General features: G+C 38.3%; 2 protein-coding genes across 2 annotated transcripts in view; one reads left to right on the forward strand and one right to left on the reverse strand.

The window, feature by feature from the left end:
• Positions 1-1,961: 1,961 nt before the first annotated feature.
• On the reverse strand, positions 1,962-17,663 carry LOC135472649 (ATP-dependent DNA helicase Q5-like). Its single transcript, XM_064752254.1, has 11 exons — positions 17,547-17,663; positions 15,641-16,287; positions 14,262-14,479; positions 11,005-11,167; positions 10,265-10,347; positions 9,572-9,793; positions 8,713-8,821; positions 8,194-8,295; positions 5,967-6,878; positions 4,696-4,863; positions 1,962-2,310 (listed from the first exon to the last, which is right to left on the reverse strand). The coding sequence occupies exons 1-11, from the start codon at positions 17,653-17,655 to the stop codon at positions 2,308-2,310; spliced, it is 2,736 nt and encodes a 911-aa protein (XP_064608324.1). The 5' UTR covers positions 17,656-17,663; the 3' UTR covers positions 1,962-2,307.
• A 364-nt stretch (positions 17,664-18,027) lies between these two features.
• LOC135472577 (alpha-1,3-mannosyl-glycoprotein 4-beta-N-acetylglucosaminyltransferase B-like) overlaps positions 18,028-21,633 on the forward strand; it is a 48,163-nt gene continuing 44,557 nt past the window's right edge. The window contains exon 1 of the mRNA XM_064752136.1: positions 18,028-18,151. The gene's annotated coding sequence lies outside the window, so the exon portion shown is untranslated. The remainder of the gene's footprint in view (positions 18,152-21,633) is intronic.

Genomic DNA, 21,633 nt, shown 5'->3' on the forward strand with positions numbered 1-21,633 from the left:
TGTGATGGCAGTCAGGTTTATGGGTGGGCAAAATCGGCTTGAACTACATGTACCAATACTGCCATCTGCTTGACAAACCCGCTGACATAACACTGGATTTGAACCTCTGACCTCTCTGGTCGTAGACCTTATTCTTGGCAACATTTGTATTCTTCAACTTTTTGCATATGAAAGAACAACTTTTAGGGCAATTTATGCATGTTTTTTATTTGATTTTGGTGAGAAAACTACATTGGTTGGATTGGCCAATTTCAGGGAATCACATAAAATATAATTTTATCAGCCCACACAGAATAATGCCTTTGGAATTTGCTTGAATAAACACCTTGCGATGGTTAAAACGGTTGAAGAATTATAGTATCAGCCATTCAACAAAATGGACACTCCACCTTGTGTCACAACAAGCTAGCACTTCAACCACCAGAGCCAGTGAGAGTCCATTATGGGGACAGTGGTCTGTACTAAGGCAATCTAGACTTTTCTCAGCCAATCAGTGCAAAAGTGCAAAAAAAAACAAACAAATGACAACGATATACAAACACTCATTTATTCATGCTTCTATCTTGGTAATAAATAAACAATTCTGTAAAAGCTCTGATACTTAAACAAATGTATGGTCACCATGCCAACTGTACACTATCACTGGGTGTTTCATGCACTTGGAAGGAATTATTGCTTTAAAAAAAAAAACATAACAATTTACAACTATTTACTTTCCATATCACAGAATACAGTGTGTAATTCCTGTAAAGAATGTCTTACTGACAGTACATACGACAAATGACCTTCCAATTTCACCCTTGACCAAGTTTCACCTTTTACCAGATTCTGCAAGCTCTACTGATCACAGAAAGGTGTTTGCAGGTATACATGTATGTATCTTTGGATGAGATGATCTCCTATACGAAAATGTGAGTTTCAGTTCAAAAAGTAATTTTTATGCCATTTATTTGCTTCTAAAAATACAATTTTCAGGTCATTTTGCTACACACATTCCAGCCTATTTACTAACCACGTCAGCCCACAGACATATGAGTGTTTATCTCTCCGTACATCTGATACCATGTACTTTTATAAACAAGTACAGATAAAAGTACCTGTAATCCGAAATGAAATTGGTTTGTGTAAACATGACTTGCCTCTCACGACACCATTTATGAAGCATCAAACAGCAACACCATTTTTCTGTTCTACAACGCAGTCTAATTTCCAATATAACTGACACAATAAACAAGAAATCTATAATTTGTATATATGTATGCCTGGGGTGTAACGTCATAGTTAACCATTTTCCTTCATATGACAACGAGGGGTCGTTAGGTGTGTGTACATAGACTGTGTCTTCGTATGGCAGCGCCAGTTTAGGACATGCCGCTAAAGTGTCACTTTTCGCCAATGAAATATCATGACGAAGACACCAGACGTGACACCTCCACCCAAGATCTAAAAAAAAAATTATAAAAAGAAAAAAACAATAAACAAATAAATAACTATGAAATGAAGGTAGTTCTTGATAAAGTTGACTTAACTGTTGTTTTCTTCCACTTTCAGTAGTGAGGTGTGACCATATAGTCAAAGTCAGACCATACAAGTGAATATGCACAAAAGATTATTTATGTATTTAATACATGTAACATAGTTACTTTTCAATTCTGTCATGAAGACTTTTTTTACAAATCAAAATTTACATTTATTTACATGCATTTCATTGTTGTTTAATGGCACTCTCAAGAATTTTTCACTTACATGATAGCGGTAAGATTTATAAAAGACAAAAGACCTCTGGAATTCACAAAGTAAACCACTCATCTTTAGAAACTTACGGACAAACTTAGCCACGTGTGACATATGGATAAGCACTCCAACATTGATGGATAAAAGTTGTGTTGCGCAAACAGAAAAACGTCGTTGACCACTTCTTGTCTACAAAGCCCTAACACTAAGAGTGTGGGAACCTACAAATTCCTTGTCCAACAACCAGCCCCTCATTTGTCATAGAAGTTGCATGTCAAGCACCTTGTTCATTCAGCCATGGTTCACTTCCATCGGTATTCAAACTACACTTTGCAATCAACATGCACTTTCATGTATTATGTGTCTTATACTGTTGCAAAATTGACTGTACGGTTTGCATGATCTGGAATTGCACAGTAAGGAATTTTGTCACAGACTTCATTTGGCTTGTGATGCCTGATATAGGCCTCTTTTGTCACAAACGGATAGACCCTGTTTTCTTGACATCACCCTCTGTCTTCACTTTCACACAGATTTTGAAGAAGTCGTGCACCAGTTTTTTAGCCCCATCTTTCACTGCAAACAGAACAGAAAAGCAATGTTTAATATATGTGTATAACAGACTTCCAAGTAGTGCTAAAACCAGATGATTATCAGCTTGACAAAAGTATAGAAGTCCATTACATTCTTACTCTTCAAACCGCAGCTTAACAAATTCAATATGACGCTTTGGCTGATGGTATTTATTCAGAGTGATGGTATTTATTCAGAGTGATATTATTTATTCAGGCTGACAATACTTTGTGCTTTTGTGTGTCTACTACTAGAGTTGTCTAACCAGTGTGTGTCCTCTTTGTGCACGCATGCACTTGACTCTCCGTTCCTAGATTATCTAAAATCAATTCAGGACATGATGCTTGCACATGAGACACATTTGAACTTTACATTAAACGACCGGATTAAGAAACAGGCATATTAATATTTTAGCTCAAAATTACTTCTTAACGATATGGAAAATGGAAAATGAGAGGCATTCTAACCTGAGACCCGTCTATGAATTATTGAATTTTTCATTTTATTCACAGTGTTTTCATATGAAAGGTAAAAACATTTCATACACATGATCATTGTGGAGGGAGGAAAACAACTTCACCTTTGTGAAATTTCTCTTACTGCAGTATGGATAAGCAAATTAATTATGACTCCATTTTGATTCATTCATGATGTGTTTCTATTTTCATTACCCACACCGATTTCCTTCGACAGTGAAGTTCAGAAGAAAAAGTCTTATTCTTTTTCACAAGATAATACTGAACGCAGGAGTTGTCTTTATCTCAAGACATATCCGAACTGAATACATTAACATTCTGCATTATGTCCAATTACATCACAGTTTGCCTACTTTAATACCTCAATATGAATCCCAATGATTCATTCTGATTGAATGATTTATTTACTTATTTACTTGATTAGTGTTTTACGCCATACTCAAGAATATATCACCCATACGACCGCGGCCATCATTATGGTGGAAGGAAACCGGGCAGACCTCAGTGGAAACCCACAACCATCCGCAAGTTGCTGGCAGACTTTCCCATGTACAGTCAGAGAGGAAGGCAGCTGAACTCACAGCGACCGCATTGGCGGGATGCTCCTCGGTCACTGCATAATGCTTGTGTGCTAACCTGCTCTATTCAAAAACACTTTACTCTGACAAAGTCAGTGTTATGAGTGAAGGAAACTGAAGTGGCTGGGGTAAGCCACATGCCTTTGGCAAATAACTAACAAACTTTCCCACATGTGACACACATTTTCACCCTCTGAAAGCTGAATTACACCTGTGAAAGGCCAGTGTTATAGATGAACGTCATGTTAGGCCAACTAAAGCGCTGTACAACTAAAGTGCTCTCCACTAAAGCGTACTTGGCAACCAATACCCCAAGAACAGGAAGGACAGGGAAGTCTAAAAACTCTGTGTCCCAGGCAGGGGCTGAACCAACACCATATGTGTCGGGATTCACAGGCAAGTTAGCATCTTAACCATGAAGCAATGGTCCAGCTCCAGATTTATACATTCATTTGATTGTTTTTTCTTTTTTCAATGCTACACTGAAAGTGTATGTTGGCGGCCAGTTTTATGGATGGAGGAAACCAGTATGCCTAGCATAAACCACTAACTTTTGGTAAGTTACTGACAAACTTTCTCATGTGTGAGACACTAATATGCACCACAATGGTAGCAGCCAAATGGACTTCAATGAACATCAGACTACGCAAGAGGCCACACATGGTTGCCGGACGCTTATCGTCACTATGGCTCCACAAACAGTATGAGCAGGGGTATGCCCTCCTCTAGAGCTGACTATGTACATAGACATCAAGATCATCATGGTTTACATTGCTTCACACTGAATTAACAGAGATACATACATGTGCTAGGATTGAGGGTTCCATTAGCAGAGCTTCCCAGATGGTGAGACATTGTCCTTGCCAGGGACTTGAACAACTCCTGCATGGAAATAAAACATGAATCTTTTTATTCTGTTGGGGTTCATTACTGTACTCTAGATATAAGTGAAGATAAATACCGCCGTCCAGTGCCAAGAATGTCACAGATCTAAAGACGTGAAGATTCAGCTGATCTTTTAAAAGCCAGACTGGGGCATGTTACGTGTACGTGTAACCTCACTAGTTAACACCTGTTTGGCTATAGCAAGTGTTCATGCAAGTAGCAACACTTCCTGCAAGTGACCCATCAATGGCCCTCAAACACATTAATATCTAAAAATATTTTTCCCGCAAAACAATGAAATTTTTTTTGATACATGTATAGTGTACATGTTGCTAATTTATTTGACTGGTGTTTTACACTGCACTCAAGAGTTACCCGGTTTGAAGTTAGATCTTGTTTTGGTTTAATACATCAGTTCAAAATGGCTAACCTGACAAACAGAGACTTACCTTGGAAGCAAACCTGCCCTGTTTGTAGTACGGGTTAAGATATTTCACAATGAGGTCAGCTGCACTTCTCAGACCATTCCCAGCCGGCTGAGCTGTAACGTTTGGAGCTTCTTCTGATGATGCTTTGGGTTTTTCAAAAAACTTCGCAACTGCTGTAGGTTGTTTAGCCTGTCAAAGAAACATTGCATAAAAACACATTTAAAAAAATAACGCTAAATAACAGAGACATCTTATTATAAACTTTTCATTTTGGATTCAACTGTTCTGTATCCCTTAAACTTCACTTCTTTTCTACAAAATTAGTCTTATAACAGCAACTGTCATACTATCCACAAGTTATCCTTCATCATAAAGGCATATGAATAATTCTGTACTGAAGATTGCAACACAATGACAAAATTCTTCACCTGGCTAATTTTGTACACCTGCATGTGAATATGAACCGATAAATAAACACATCAATCCATAAACACATGTACAATGGCAGATGTGTACCTTCTTCTTGTACAAAGTAAACATTCTGCATTACGTCACATTCCACACTTGATGTACGACGTAGACAATGTCATCAGTGATGGAAACTGGGCTAAGCCATATGCCAAGGTAGACAACTGACAAACTTCCCCACATGTGACACACATTTTCATCCACACAAAGCTGAATTATATCTGTGAAAGGCAAGTGTTATCCCACGAACTTCATGTAAAGCCAACTTAAGCGACATACAAGTGCTGTCCACTAGTGCCACCAATACAGCAAGGACAAGGGAATCTGAAAACTCTCTGTCCAAGGCTGGGATTGAACCAACACCTGCTTCCCTGGACTACCCTTTCTTTTGAAATTATATTTAGGAAGGGGAATGCGGAACATTAACTTACAATTAGTGCGCCGGAACGTTATAAAATTTGGTGAGCAGGTGCTGAAGCAGCAAAAGTAGTACCCCTTAGTATACCTGAGCCTACCCACTTTAATTTCAGGAGGGGGGCTTCAGCCCAACCCCCAAGGTCCCACGGATCCGCCGCCTACATACAACACTTGCAAACATTATTTTTGCCATACCACAAGGGCAAGACCTTCTATCAAACTAATCTCACTGCTGATGTATGTATAGTGCTGACTACCTGTAACACCATGCTGATGACACACTCACATGACACCCCACCCTGTCTTATATGCTCTTACAGTTTATCACAATTGTGTCACAAAAACTGCTTTAGTTGGGAAGCAGAACATGTTTCTTTCCCGTAACATCCCTTGACCTGTACACTCACCTGTTTGGATGAAGCACCTTTACTGCCAGCAGAATAACTACTCGGCCTGACATCACTTTTCCTTTTCTTATCCTCATTACCACTTCTCGAATGGCTACTTGAACCTTTCGCAGATTTGTCACCAATGTGTGTCTCTTGGACAGAATTCAACTTCACAGGTTTCACTTCCTCTGATTTATCACCTTTCTCGGCTTCATTTTCAAAGAAATATTTAATTTTTGGCTGATTGCTATTGAACCGGACACAACTTTTCGATGTACTGGGCTTATTATTTCTGCCTTTCTCCATCTTTTTCTCCATGGAATGAACTGTCCTGGATACCTTTGGTTCACCTTTTGAGTCTCCTGGTTTAAACGAATGAGTCTTGAAACTTTCAGATGTAAGAGTATCAGTCTTAAAACTTTTTGATTTGAGAGTATCAGTCTTAAAACTTTCTGATTTAAGTGAATCAATCTTATGACCTTTTAAACAATTTGCCTCAACCTTGGTGGTTGTGTTGTTGACTAGTTGGGAAGCTTTAACAAACATGGACTTCGTTTCTTTCTTGCTACAGGCCGTCTTTTCCTCCAGTAACTGTCCTGCTGTGACAAAAGAAGATGCCTTTTCACAAGTCACAGGACTTGGCACTCTGTCTTCCATGTCCTCCAAAGTGCCACTGGAGGGTTTCGGCACTAGGGCCGGGTGGAGCTCAGACAGCGTGGACAATTTGCGAATCTCTCCCACAGTCTTCATGATGGTAGCCTTGTAGCTATTGGCCAGTTTGCAGGTGGTTAAGGCCTGGTGCTCCAGCTCTAAAGCCCGTGGTCTGACATCGTCCAGTAAGGCCAGTAGTTTGTTAGGGTACTCTTTGAACACCTCCTTCACATTCTTACTGAGAGCTTCGTCGATCATCTGCAGACAGTGCTCCCTGGCCTGAAATCATTCTCTCTGTTTGTTTTACTGATGTTTTATTGAACATTGCTTTGATCATTACCACATTTGGAAAAAACATACTATGTTCTTGAAAGGTTACATTTTGGCCACACAGAATGATGGCACAACTTGATATGCGCACGAAATCAATGGTCAAACCAGACGGATAATTTGTCACAGGAAAAATATTCCGAGATTAAAATGTGATGCATGCCTAATAATTTATTTGAATCTAAATTTGTTGTTTATAACCAAACACATGCAGTTATTTATTGATCTGAATGGTGTTTTTCTCCATACTCAAGACTATTTTACTAACACATCATTATGCTGCAAGAAAACCAGGCAAAACCCAGAGGAAACCCACAACGATCTGCAGGATGTTGACAGACCTTCCCACATATGGCCGGAGTGGTACATGCAGCCAACATGAGCTGGACTCACAGCACTGATGAGAGGCTCCTGGGTCATTGTGCCATGCTGGTGTGCTAACTACCTTTGCCACTAAGGCTCCCCACATGCATTTAATCTGAATTATAATATTTATGAATATATTAAAAATATAAATATGATCAAAATCCAGGTTGAACACACTTGTTAGCTGAAAAGACCAAATTCTAACTAATAAATTTGTTAACCATGTGTTACATGCTCATTTATAACATTATTACGTAAAGACAATAGATACCAAGAGGTGGTCCCAAATACCCACCAAACAGAAGTTACAAGTATTTTCACGTGTCTTTCATCCTCTTTAAAGAAAAATCAAACAAATATTTAAAACCACATTCACTGCTAACATTTTGGACTCTTTCATGAAAACTTTTATGTTTTCTTCAACATAAAAAAAGGAAATTTTCTTTCCACAATTGGTGAACATAGTGTACAAAGGGTACAGTACCAGCCAGGCTACTTGCAACCATCTCAAACAGTAAGTTTGGGTGTTTTCTTACTGGATGGCTCAATCAGTGGACAGGTAAAACTTTGGAGGTACAACACTAACCTTTATTGTAAGTTTGGGTATTTTCTTACTGGATGCCTGTATCAGTGGACAGGCAAAACTTGGAGGTACAACACTAACCTTTACTGTAAGTTTGGGTATTTTCTGACTGGATGCCTGTATCAGTGGACAGGCAAAACTTGGAGGTACAACACTAACCTTTACTGTAAGTTTGGGTATTTTCTAACTGGATGCCTGAATTAGTGGACAGGCAAAACTTGGAGGTACCACACTAAACTTTACTGTTAGTTTGGGTATTTTCTGACTGGATGCCTGTATCAGTGGACAGGCAAAACTTGGAGGTACAATACTAACCTTTACTGTTAGTTTGGGTATTTTCTGACTGGATGCTTCTATCAGTGGGCAGGTAAAACTTGGAGGTACAAACTGTTCCTCTCTTGGCGCAGGAGCACGTCCCTGTGAAAAAAAAAGGGAAAAATGAAGTAAATTTTTTTTCAGACTTATTTGTATTAATAATGTAAAACTAAAAAGACTCCACCAAGAAGTGTGATCATTATATCAAACTCAAATTATGCTGAAATAAACAGCATGTGTTTGTAAACAAATACAGAGACAAGGTAGCAACTTTTACCTGTAAACTACTAGGCTCCCACATATCTGAACATTCTACTGTATACCACACATATTACATGTATTTGAAATAAAAGTGGTTAGTCACAAGACAAAGACAACAGCATAAGGATCAAAATAAGCGATGCCTTGTTTTCTTTATTTTTATCACTGAACCCATGTATCGTTTTCTTTATTTTTATCACTCAACCCATGTAGAACTATGTGCGTAAAACAGTATATACTATAATATGTGTCACTTACAGCTTTCCTTTTCTTGAACTGGGCACGGATCAGCCTCTCTCTGGCTAATTTCTCTCTTGCCTCATAATCTGGGCCTTCTTCGTCACTATTATCATACTGCTCTAACTCTCTGTCGGAATAAAAGCTATTACATGTAAATGAAAGTCACTCCCCAGGTCTAAACACCAGGGATAGGGTCTTCTTATAAGATTACAACCATCTACCCTATATGCAGGGAGGTACATATATGCAGGTAGTTTTACAGATGAAAGAAGCTGGAGTATTGCAAGTAAACCAACAACCTTTGCCCAGGAACTAGCAAACTTTCCCATGTATCATACACAACATACTGGTCAAAGGCACGAAGCCTTTGGTGAACTTCATGTAAGATCACACAGGACAGCATCGCCAAACCTTAATTGCCACCAAGGTCATGAAAACGACTGGAACTTTAGAGCTTCCCTGTCACAGAATGGTATTAAACCAACATGTCTTGTGGCCAGGTAAGCACTTTAACCACTCAGTCATAACGTTTCTCCGCCCCTCCAAACCTAATTACAAATCAATAGTTAAAGGATACACACTATGCTTTTAAGAGTGCTGAAGAAAGTTATGCAATTTTTTTTTTGAGACATGCTTTATATGTCTTAATAAACCTCTATTTCGAACATATAAGAAAGTTATGGCAGGAAATATGGAAATTTTTTATCCTTTTTGAGATATGTTTTTAAATGTCTTGATAAACCTCTATTTTATATATATATTTTTCTGAAATTATGTCATCAATGAACTCACTGGATATGCATGACTAGCTTGACGCCCTGAATTGGGTCACATTTTGAATGACTAATCCCCTCTTGGTATCATGACTTAACCTCACCGTTTCTGGCCTTTGCGCCCACCTCCGTACAGCTCAGGGTCTGGGTCATCAGATACCATCATAAAACCACCGCCCCCGTACCTGCCGTTTTTGACAAATACGCCTTTCTGCAGGTCGTCCACTAACTGCGACACACGTTTTGGAAATGCACAAACGTCACACGACTTGTTACAATTAGGCTTCTCATCTCCAAAGTAGCAGGCTATGGCCCAGTGACGACATCTGTGGGGAAAACCGATGCATATAAGGTAATATCTAACAGTCGGCTGAGCATCTGTAAATAGGGAGGAAAATCTACCACTACTGATGTATATGAACCAGATAAACAACTTCATTCTAATTTTTTTTTTTAAAACTTACCACACTTATTTTATTTTTATTTACTTAATTGGTGCTTTATGACATAATCAAGATGAGGTCATTTAGATGACGGCGGCCGGCATTATGGTGAGTGGAAACCAAGCAGAACCTGGCGGGGAAAACCCATGACCATCCAGAGGTTGCTGGATGACCTTCCCAGGCATGGCTGGAGAGGAAGGCAGCGTGCCCTGGACTTGAACTCACAGCTACATTCTTCACACACTGAGTGTAAAATTCAATTAAAACAAATTAATTTTAAGCCAATTTACTGAGGCTTGAATCTAACTTTATAACCAGACATCATGGCTGTGTAGATATTTAGAGCTAACTTACTTTGGTTCCTCGCAAAACTTAACCAAGGCGTCAAGAGCATCCTGGGATGCCTTAGCTCTTGCTTTTGCAACAGCTGGATTTTTCTATTAAAATACAAAAACAAATTATCAACACAATCATTAGAAAAAATACTCTTCCATCACACGTAATGAAAAATCTAAAATAGATTGTGTATGGATGTGGTCTAGAAGAATTATTTGTCTTACGCTAATTAAACAGTTTTAACCAGACACAATCTAGAAAAGTTGTGATTTAGGAAGTTATTTTGCTTCCATGTCAACAATATGACTTCAGTTCATTCAAAAGTCTGCCTTTCACAAAAACAGCCGAGCGGTGGGTCAATGACAACTGTTGGGCAGCACCATTAATTGTCAACTTCTCAAAAGTCATACAGAAATGTCTTTGTTGTTCAAGGATTAAAACAAGTTACATTAGGAATATATTTGTCAATAATATAGAAGAAGCTGAATCAAAATTTCAGGAGTCTCACAAGTTCATAAGGCCAAGACAGGGTGGGGGCTCTCGTAAACTAAAGTGGCTAAAAGGCATGATTTTACAGCATTTGCTACACTAAATATACATCTTGTGTAGTCAGGTCTGTAAGATCAAAAACAGTGCAGTTAGCAACTTCTGTTAAATGATGTCTTTTAGCCCCATTAGCTTATGCCCCCCCCCCCCCCCCTTATCTTCATGAACTCGTGAGACTTCTAAAATGCTGACTCTTTTAGCTTATAACTAACATTTGGTCTGTTGGCCTCTTTTTTCAAGAGGAATGCCACAGTGTTTCTCTCCTGCTGGGAGTAGTACATGCGACAGAATGAGGATTGTCTGTCCCTGCCTGCTCGACCCGACTCCTGGTAGTACCCCGCCATGGACTTCGGAACTGTCCAGTGAGCTACGAACCTGGAAGCAGAACAGTCACAACATTATCATCAGACAATGACATGAGAACAGTCTGAGTTATCGGGAAACATCAGAACAAAAATATGAAAACGCAGTTTCAAAATTATCATCAGATATTGGCACAGGATCGTGGCCAAATGGAAAATGGTAAAATGGCAAGCACACAATGTTCACAGAAATCACCAAATTTTGATGGACGCTGGCACAAACGCCACCTTGGCTTGGTGCAATTGTACAAGACAAAGACAGAGTAGGAATAGAAAACACATGAGGTTCATGAAAAACAAAGTCGGCCTGTCATATAGAGCTCAAACAGCAACAACAATGTCACAGAATCACATCTGACTAGAGCTACTACAACTTATGAAAGAAAACAGTCTCGATAGCAGAGTTGGTAGAGTGTCTGCTTCGGGAGCGGTAGATCCAGGGTCAATCCTGGGTCAAGTCACACCTAAGACTTTAAAAGAAGAAGTTGTAACTTCCTCGCTTGGCATTCAGCATGACGAGGATAGTGCAACAACTGGCTGACCCGTATCAGTATAATGGTTCAGGCAAGGTGGCTTACTTCTCTTCAGTAAGTCATCTCAGTGAAGCAGCACTAGATAAAAGAGCGGTGGAAATCTGTCCACATTACATGCACTCTAAGGATTCCTTCGTCATCATATGAATAAAAACAGTCAAGTACGACGTTAAACCCCCAAGCACTCGCTTATGAAATAGTCTCACACTACCATCCTTATATATTCATAAATAAATTTACTTATGTTTTTACTATAAAAGCATTGAATGTGATTAGGAATATCAAGGAATTTCAATGACCTTGGAGTACATGTATGTAGCCTATCTACATAAAGCAGACTATTACCAATATTTCGTAAGTCAGCTAAAAGTGATAGGATCTGCCAAACAAGAGGTCTAATCAGTCAGCCCTCTGATAAACAAAAAAGTCTAACCAGTCAGCCCTCAGATAAACACAAAAGTCTAACCAGTCAGCCCTCAGATAAACAAAAAAGTCTAACCAGTCAGCCTGCAGATAAACAAAAAAGTCTAACCAGTCAGCCCTCAGATAAACAAAAGTCTAACCAGTCAGCCCTCAGATAAACAAAAAAGTCTAACCAGTCAGCCCTCAGATAAACAAAAAAGTCTAACCAGTCAGCCCTCAGATAAACAAAAAAGTCTAACCAGTCAGCCCTCAGATAAACAAAAAGTCTAACCAGTCAGCCCTCAGATAAACAAAAAAGTCTAACCAGTCAGCCCTCAGATAAACAAAAAGTCTAACCAGTCAGCCCTCAGATAAACAAACAAGGCATTCAGAGAATACCAGTAGCTCTCCTGATTGAGCAGTTCATAAAACTGAACAATGTTTGTCATGTGATATGCTCAAATATTGACCTCCGAGCCCCCCAAAAATAGCAGAATGATTAACGCTGTCATACACAGATATTACTCTCTAATAGGAAAATTATTATAATGACTATGACTGTGTTGTATGCATAAGGAATGCAGAGCAGTGGTTGCATATATTTATATGGAGTTGTAAATCATTGTGGTGGTAAATGACTATATGGGGAGTTTATATATCAATGTACTCCAGAGGTCTTTGAGATGCATTTCGCAATCCATGTTCCATAAGTGGCAACTGCAGCCCTGTGAATGGCTGAGGAAATGTTGAGCTACGAGATAAAAACTTCCTTGGTCTTTGATGTGCAGATCAAAATATTGGCTGTCTGTGTTCTATGGGTAATGGGAAACTGGGCCACTGCAACCCTATGATTGGCCAAACTTTAACTGAACTGGAACGCTGACACTGACAGCATGTAATCCCACTCTCAAAACACCTCTCCTTACTTCGTTCTGGGGAGCTAAAAAGTAGCCAGTTAGCACTCAAATAACCCAAAAAGTTAAATGAGTCAGTCCTCAGACAAAGAAAAAAAGTCTAACCTGTCAGCCCTCAACAAAACAACAAAGTCTAACCAGTCAGCCCTCAAATAAACACAAAAATCTAACCAGTCATCCCTCAAATAACACAAAAATCTAACCAGTCAGCTCTCAAACAAACACAAAAATCTAATCAGTCAGCCCTCAAATAAACACAAAAAACTAACCAGTCAGGCTTAAAATAAACACAAAAATCTAACCAGTCAGCCCTCAAATAAACACAAAAATCTAATCAGTCAGCCCTCAAATAAACACAAAAAACTAACCAGTCAGGCTTAAAATAAACACAAAAATCTAACCAGTCAGCCCTCAAATAAACACAAAAATTTAACCAGTCAGCCCTCAAATGGAATTCACTACCTGCATTACAGGGCTGACAAATGAAGATTTTCAGGCTGAATAAGTAGAATGGCTCACAACATGAATGTATTATTATTTCAAGAAAATTTAGGTAATACAGAGAAATAGTGCTTGTTTACATAGCCCGGCCTATGAAATCCTCTTAAGAACTTTAATGGGTAAGATAAACATTTCTACATTCACTACTTCCTCAGCTTTTAATGTATAATATGTACATGAGTGCTTATTAAACTTGATATGTGCATCTTTTTATTTTTAATGCTTAAAATTATTAGCCGATTAACAAGACAGCCCCCTGAGGATTTAACACCATCAACTACACCATGGAAAGAAAAAAAAGAAGTGAAAAAAAAATCAATGGAAAACAGGTGCATGCCAAGTTCTGGATGTCAAGGTGACAAATCCCTTTCGATCAACAATCCCAAACACAAACACTTTTTTTGAAAACAGGTGTGCCTGACTTATGAATCAATAATGATAAATGGACCAGGACTCAAATACTAAAATTTACAACCTACTGCATCTGCCCAAAAAGTAAGCTTACAAAAGTTCCTTTTTAGCCCACATGCTGAACCTTACATTTTCTCAGTACGATATCATCCAACCTTATAACCACACATCAAAATCATCTAGTTTACTTCACTTAATCCTCTGTCAGATAACTGACCATTTTTCCATGACAGCCTTCTGCTTAAAAAGAATTGAAAGCCTAAAACAGAACTCTCAGATAAGGTAAAATGATTAACTTAATCCTGAGGTTCAAAAATTAAACAAATCCACTGCCTAGCACGTGTACCTGACATTAGCCTTATCTACGCCCATTCCGAAGCTGATGGTGGCAGCTATGACGGGTACCCGCCCCTCCATCCAGTCCGTCTGGGTGGCTGATCGGTCCGAAGCCTTCAGGCCAGCGTGGTAAGGTTTGCAGGGTATACCCTTGTTACTTAATCGTCCAGCTAACTCCGTGCAGGCTTCTCGAGTGCGACAATAGATGATTCCACAGCCATACTGATTCTGTTAACAAACAAGATACACATGTATATAATTTATTTTGATTTCAATGCAGACAAATACTTAAATGACTGATGGCATGTTGTTTAATGCCATAAAAGAAGTTTTCACTTTCATGTACATATATATGGTGGTTAAAAACCTAAGTGAGTGGAGAAAACCGCTGGTTTTTGGCAAGTTACTCACTGACTTGCAAACGAATAAAATGACCATAAGAAAGCACAAGTGAGTCTAATAGTGCTTTCGATCCCTTACTGTACTGAAAGCATGAACGAATAATTGGAGCTGTTGAATCAATAAATTCTTAGTCCAAAGCTGGTATTGAAAATGCACCTCATGAATGACATTTCGAAGCAATCATTGATAAAAAGTCAATCATAGATGTGCCCACACATATAATGTATGTGTACATGTCTGACAGCAGTCAGGTTAACAAGGCACAATCAATATTTATTTATTTATTTGATTGATGTTTTACGCCGTACTCGAGAATATTTCACTTATACCATGGCGGACAGCATTATGGTGGGAGGAAACCGGGCAGATCCCTGGGGAAACCCACGACCATCCGCAGGATGTTGAAAGACCTTCCCACTTACCACAATCAATAGTGCAAACATGCAGATAGTGGGGGCCGAACTTACATTTAATCGAAAATGATTTATCCATATAAATGATTTATCCAGATCACTAAATCGATAATTCTCAATTAAATGTTAATTTGGCCAATCATAAATAGCAAACCTCATAGCATAAAGCACTGGATTTAAACACACACTCTAAATTGTCAGAATTTATGCAGCTTAGACTGCTAATGCAGCATCACATGTACATGTTCTTGCAAAGCGGTAAGTTGACAGGGTTATAAAAATTTCAGGCCTCAGCTAACGTTCTAATATTATACTTTCATCTGAGCACCAGAAATTAACATTTTACTTTCATCTGACTTTGAAAATAAAACACATGCAACAAATGTTAGTTAATAAGAATGGCCATACCAACAGTAACAGTGCTACTATGTACAAATTCACTGCCCAAAAGTGGGTTTGAACCCATATCTTGATACCGCAACAACTTAGCCATGGTTCACTTTCCTTCAATGTTTTCCATTATGAAAACATGATAATATGTAGTATGAGTTTGAGACAGACTGAAATTGTTTACCCAGTTCCCATCGTCAGCCAGTCCTCCCAAACATTTCTCTGCAAATTTCTTCAGATCATCTACTGGATCCCGCAGAGATTCTTTTAGAACGATTTCGTAGAAGAGATTATTCCTGAAGGAACTAGACTTAAACGTCAACACAGGCCGTGTCAATTTTAGTGACGTTTTAATATCATCAACCACTTGGGGTGTGGCTGTGGCCGTGAGAGCCACACAGACCACGTCCGCCATCTTCTCACGTAGAAAGCCCAGTTTGAGGTAGTCAGGGCGAAAATCGTGTCCCCACTGTGAAACACAATGAGCTTCATCCACAATAAAATACTTAAGAATCTTTCTCTTTTGTAAGTTTGTGACCAGAGCTTGAAAATATTGCTGAGCTGCCAGTTCAGGTGTTATGTACAGCAGCCGTGTTTTCGGATTGTCAGAGTTCAAGTCTGAAAATACTCGCTTTCTTTCCTCGACGGTCATTTTCGAATTGACAGTCTCTGCTGGAATGTTTAGTTCCTGTAAACTAGTTAGCTGATCTTGCATCAGAGCGATCAACGGGGAGACAACCAAGGATATCCCACCAGCCAGAACTGCTGGTAATTGGTAACATAGTGACTTGCCAGCCCCTGTTGGCATGGAGATAAATGCATCAAACTTACCTGCAATGAAAAAGGTTAAGTGGACAATTGTATAATAATAATACCTTTATTTTCAGAAGGTAACAAACTCAGTCAATATGACAGTAATGATCTTCCTTGAGGCCTACTATTCACTCACATAACCACTTGGGAGTCACACAGGTTATTAAAAAAGAAAAAAAAATTACATGAAGCATTAATCAGTACAAAGTTATACATATACATATATATATATATATAGAGAGAGAGAGAGAGAGACAGAGTGAGAGAGAGACAGAGAGAGAGAGACAGAGAGAGAGATAGAGAGATACAAGGCTCTGTTAAGTGTTTGGTGCTTTCTGCCACTTTTGGTGCAAATTTTTAAACTAATCAACTGCACTGCACAGGCTTTAACTGTACAGTATTTACATATGTATGAACAAGTTTGCCTAGAGTTACACCTATGCAAAGATATAGACATACATACCCTAGATGACCTAAAATTTAGTCCATGACTAAGAGCTAATTTTTCCAGATTCTGGGTGTTTTATTGATTTTAGAAAAGTGTTTGGAAAGTAGGACGATATTCTACTGGGCAATTGTAAATTTTAACACCGGCAGTAATATCTCATGACATTTATTTGAGTCCAAAAATGCCGTTTTGTAGTTGAATTTTTAGGTCATTTAGGGTATTCTATAAAATCTACTTCAAAGCATAAACTAACAAGGCTTAATATATTTAGTCTTCATTTTAACAATGTTTTATACATTGTCCATATCACTGTACCACTTTATGATATCCCAATGGTCAGATTTATGGATGATCCAGGAACACTTGTACATTTAAACTTCTCTGGCTGTATGTGGGAAGGTCTGGCAATAAACTGCAAATGGTCGTGGGTTTCCCCGACTCTTGCTATCACTATGATGCTGGCTGGGCCGCCTTTGTATAAGTGAAATATTCTTGAGTAAAAACATTTTTTTTTTTGCTTCTGTAGTCTGAATATTCCATAGAATGTTTTACTGAGGTGGCAGAATCTATTCTAGGTCCTCAATGATTAAAACAATTTGGAATGTTTTTAACAGGCTAAGTGCTAATATTGGAGAAAATCACCCGCCGAAAAACATTTATGAAAGTGACAATTAAAGAATGTTAAAGAACCTGATTTCATATAAGTATATCTTAATTGGTCGTTTTATGATTTAATGCTAACTGATATGAATGCAGAAACACAAGGTTCAACGTCAGCACAATGTGTTATCAGTCATAGCGTTGTCGTTGTACTGTTGCGTAAACCCACCTATGACAACCGCTTCTATAGCTTCTCTTTGTAGATTTGTTCTAAAATCCGAATGTTTAAAAACCTTTTCCAAAACGCTTCTAATTTGCTCTGACTTCTCTTCGTTCATCCTGAAGCCTAATCCCAGCCTTTGCAAGACTGAAAGGTAAAACTACAAACACGTGAGTATTAGCTTCACATCAAATACAAGCTGTAAACGTAGTCTGCTAAATATCTGCCTATGCGAATTTCATCCTACGATCCATATTCGCCTTGACATTGCTACCCAAATGTTTCACGTGAACATTTATAATAATACAAAAATGAAATCCGACTAAGAAGTTGAACTAATATATCGAATTTGATAGCAAATTTGTGTTGAAGATAAACGAAACGACTTTCCTTGCGTGTTGACTTTTATTTTTCGGGGGCGGTATATATTCTGCTAGGCAAGCACAGCGCCACCTATCAGACGTATATGTAACTTCCTACACAAGATTGTGTTGGGACAGGTGTGACGTCTGAGTCTCGAACCATCAACTCCACCGACTACGCACTCGTCTGTGATCATTTTCTGTCAAACAGTTTTATCGTTCCGGAGTGTTAACATGTTCAACGTGCTGATGGTGAGTAAGTTTGTCTGTCAACTTTCGACATTACTGCGAAATCTTATGAGAGAAGACTCGTCCCCCTTCCCACCCCCACCTCAGTCATGCATGTTCACCGTTCGCTACATGTGTGCCGAAGAATAGCCACTTAGAGCTAATTCACAGTTATAATCTGTTTGTGACTAGCATTGTTTTTAACTGAACCTGTAGCTCTACTAGCTCTGCACAACGTTTGAAAAAGTTTCGGTATACCACTTAATCTGAAGTCCCAGATATAACCAACCTTAACTGATCATTAGCTTGTTTCCTCTGTTTGTACAGCACTTACAGGCTTTTGGTAAATTAGTTGATCAATGCTGTAAATTCTGCCCGCGTGTTATTTGGGTACACAATTTGACATTTCATTTCAAAGATGGAATATCAGGCCCTATACAGACAGGATGGCCTGTAACCAACGTAGCGAACTCTATTTAAAAACCTGATGCAGTTGCCGAGAAAAAAATTACCTATCAAGTACGTTTCCAATGGTGTAAGTTGGCAGACACTTATGTTTCTAATCTTTTTGTCTCTTGATTTATTGTAAGCTCAACGACACTGTATTATTTCTTAGGCCGCATCGATCTGATATTCCTTGGTGATGCTCAAAGCGAGTGGCTGTACTTGACAGCCTCGACATATTCAACAAGGGCAGGTAACTGCATCAGGTTTTAAATGGAGTGGGCTCTGATGCTGGCTTGGGGCCATACTTGGCTGAACAAAATTTTGTTAAACCTAACATCACAGCTATCTCAGACTAACCTTTTCTTGAAATGAAACTGATACTTCAGGCAGCATGCGCTGTGCCAGACTTGTATGACAAGAGATTTTCTAGAAACATATTGTGGAAAGTTATAGTCCCACAAGGATCATGTACTGATAATGGTCACTGACTGACCAAGGCCTCACAAACAGTGAGAACCAGTAGGTGAATCCACAAATTTCCTGCCCTAAGCCAGGGTTGATCTCGAGCCCCATTTACCTTGACTAACATTTTAGAAGCTGCACATCGACCGTGCCCCATGAGCAGGAAGCCCAGCTTCCTAGACATGATAGATTTTTTACCCGTACAGATACATTAAACTTTAGTGGACTACAAAGCTGTATCAATATACCATTTTATTATTTGAACACTCAACAGAAAAAATTTATATGAAGTAGTCATGAATACAGACATGCCGAAGCGAACATGAATTGAAGTGCCAATATGTTGATGATTAAATCATGTTTACTTAACACAGTGTAAAAACAAGGGTGTTTTAAAATATATTTTTCTTTCTTGATATCTTTGTAAACAGTATTTTTCATGTAACTTGGAAAAGAAAAAACTTATTGAGCCTATTTTTTCGTGACACCCAACAAAGAATTTGTTAAGGATAGCCTAAGCTAGTCCTGTAGTTAGACCTGAAGGTCTGTGGTGCCTGGAGGTAATAGTGTATAACCTTTCATATATCTGCATACAAGCCAATTGAATCAGTGTTTCAGGAGTCTCATATGTTGTGGCTACCACAAACTAAGGACGTGATTTTATGGTGACTGGTTACAGTGCCATTGAACCCACAGACCATAATAATGAAATCATGGCTTTTATGTGCGTTAGCATGAAGAGATTCCACTTTTTCTCATACTAACCTGCGTGAACTGGTGAGACCCTTGAAATACTTATTCATGTTATTCACCAAAATCGAAGTAAGCGCCGGAAGATAGACCACTAAAAAGTATGCCAAAAAAAAAATGCTTTTATTTATTTCTTACAAATTTTTGTGAATATAATTGAAGGCATTAAAGCATTTGAATACAAAGGTGTTTAGGAACTCTGATGTCACAGGAAGTTTTTTCCAGCTGTACACACTTCATTAAATATTGGAATAGATCTTATTATTAGTGAGTAAAAGAATACTGAAATAATGAGCTCAAAATTTCTTCCTGCTGGTGAACATAAGGGGAAAAAGGTGATGTGACATCAGATTTCCTAAACAACATAAGTATGGCCAATAAGTTCCACTTCACAATTCAAACATTTTAATATCCTTAACACTCTTCAAAACATAGTAGAAAGATAAAACCCTGATTACTATCATACATGTATTAAAATATTTATAAGTGAAATATTCTTTAGTATGTCTTAAAACAACCCATCTACATGGACTAGTGTGTTATTTAAATGCATCAAGTCCACCCATTTTCCTCATCTGTACCCCTTAGAAAACAAGCAGGCAAAACTCCCACCTCCATTCTATTCATGGCAATGAGACTCACATACTATGGTCTTTTTTGTTTTCTGTGTCATTTTCTTAATTTGCCACAATGAAACTCACATCCTGTGGTCTTTTCTGTTTTCTATGTCATTTTCTTAATTTGCCACTGATGAAATGAAGTACACTCTTTGTCTTGTGATCATGGTACATATAACTGGAAACCTTAAAGGTACTGAACAATGCGTTGTTGACAACCATGTTGAAGTGTTCTAGCGATGAAAACGTTCAGAGAACTACGATATTTTCATTATTGTCTGTCAGCACATCTTCAACCTTCATAATTGTACCAAAAAGGACATATATATGATAAAAGGAACTTTGAGTGCCACAAGCGCAAAGCTTGTAGAGACCAGTTCAACCAAGCAAGTTTGTTTTTGAAAATGTGTGACAATAAGTGCATTTTGAGTTCAGACTTATCGCTGAAGGGGTAAAAAGCCCCTCTGTGTCATGTGACGTGTCGAAAATGTTACGCAACATTTGCTGACATTAATCATTTCCTAAATTTTCTCCATTGTTCATTTATTCAAAAAAACTTTTGCTCAGAAACCTTTTACAGGCATCTATGTTATAGTAAATGTACCGGCAATCAAAAATATTTCTGATATGTCAAGTGGTACAGTAGGACGTTTTTTAACTCCAGCGATAAAAGAGCCCAAACTCAAACCACACTAACACATGTAGTTTCCACCATACATGTACTCGATTGCACTTTAAAATTAATTTGAGATTAGTGAATCTACATTGCTATTGTGGATCAGCCAGGGTTGAAGGAAAGGTGCTCTGAGGTTTGTATGGAATATGGGACGATATTCTACTGGAAATTTGTCAGTTTCAGCACCAAAAATCATATTTTGTGAGATTTATTTGCCTCTAAAACTGCCCTTTAATGGACGAAATTTGAGATCATTTTATTAATGGAATATTTCTGCTTTTGCACTGGGTTGCCAGGGTTGAAGAGCTGACCTATATTGGTCACATTTAACTAACCATGAATAAAGCCAGCGACTGTTAATGAATAACAATTCTAACATGGACATATTCAATAAACAACTTTATCACAAGTTCACAACGCGTGACCCATCCCCCATCATAATATTTTTTAGAGACAGGATTGGACTGGGTGTTACAATTAATGTCAGAACATTAAATAACACACCTGTAAATATCTAGCCTTAAAACATTGTGAATGGAATAAATAAATCAATA

Source organism: Liolophura sinensis, chromosome 8 (genome assembly GCF_032854445.1).
Source record: "Liolophura sinensis isolate JHLJ2023 chromosome 8, CUHK_Ljap_v2, whole genome shotgun sequence".
Classification (NCBI taxonomy): domain Eukaryota; kingdom Metazoa; phylum Mollusca; class Polyplacophora; order Chitonida; family Chitonidae; genus Liolophura; species Liolophura sinensis.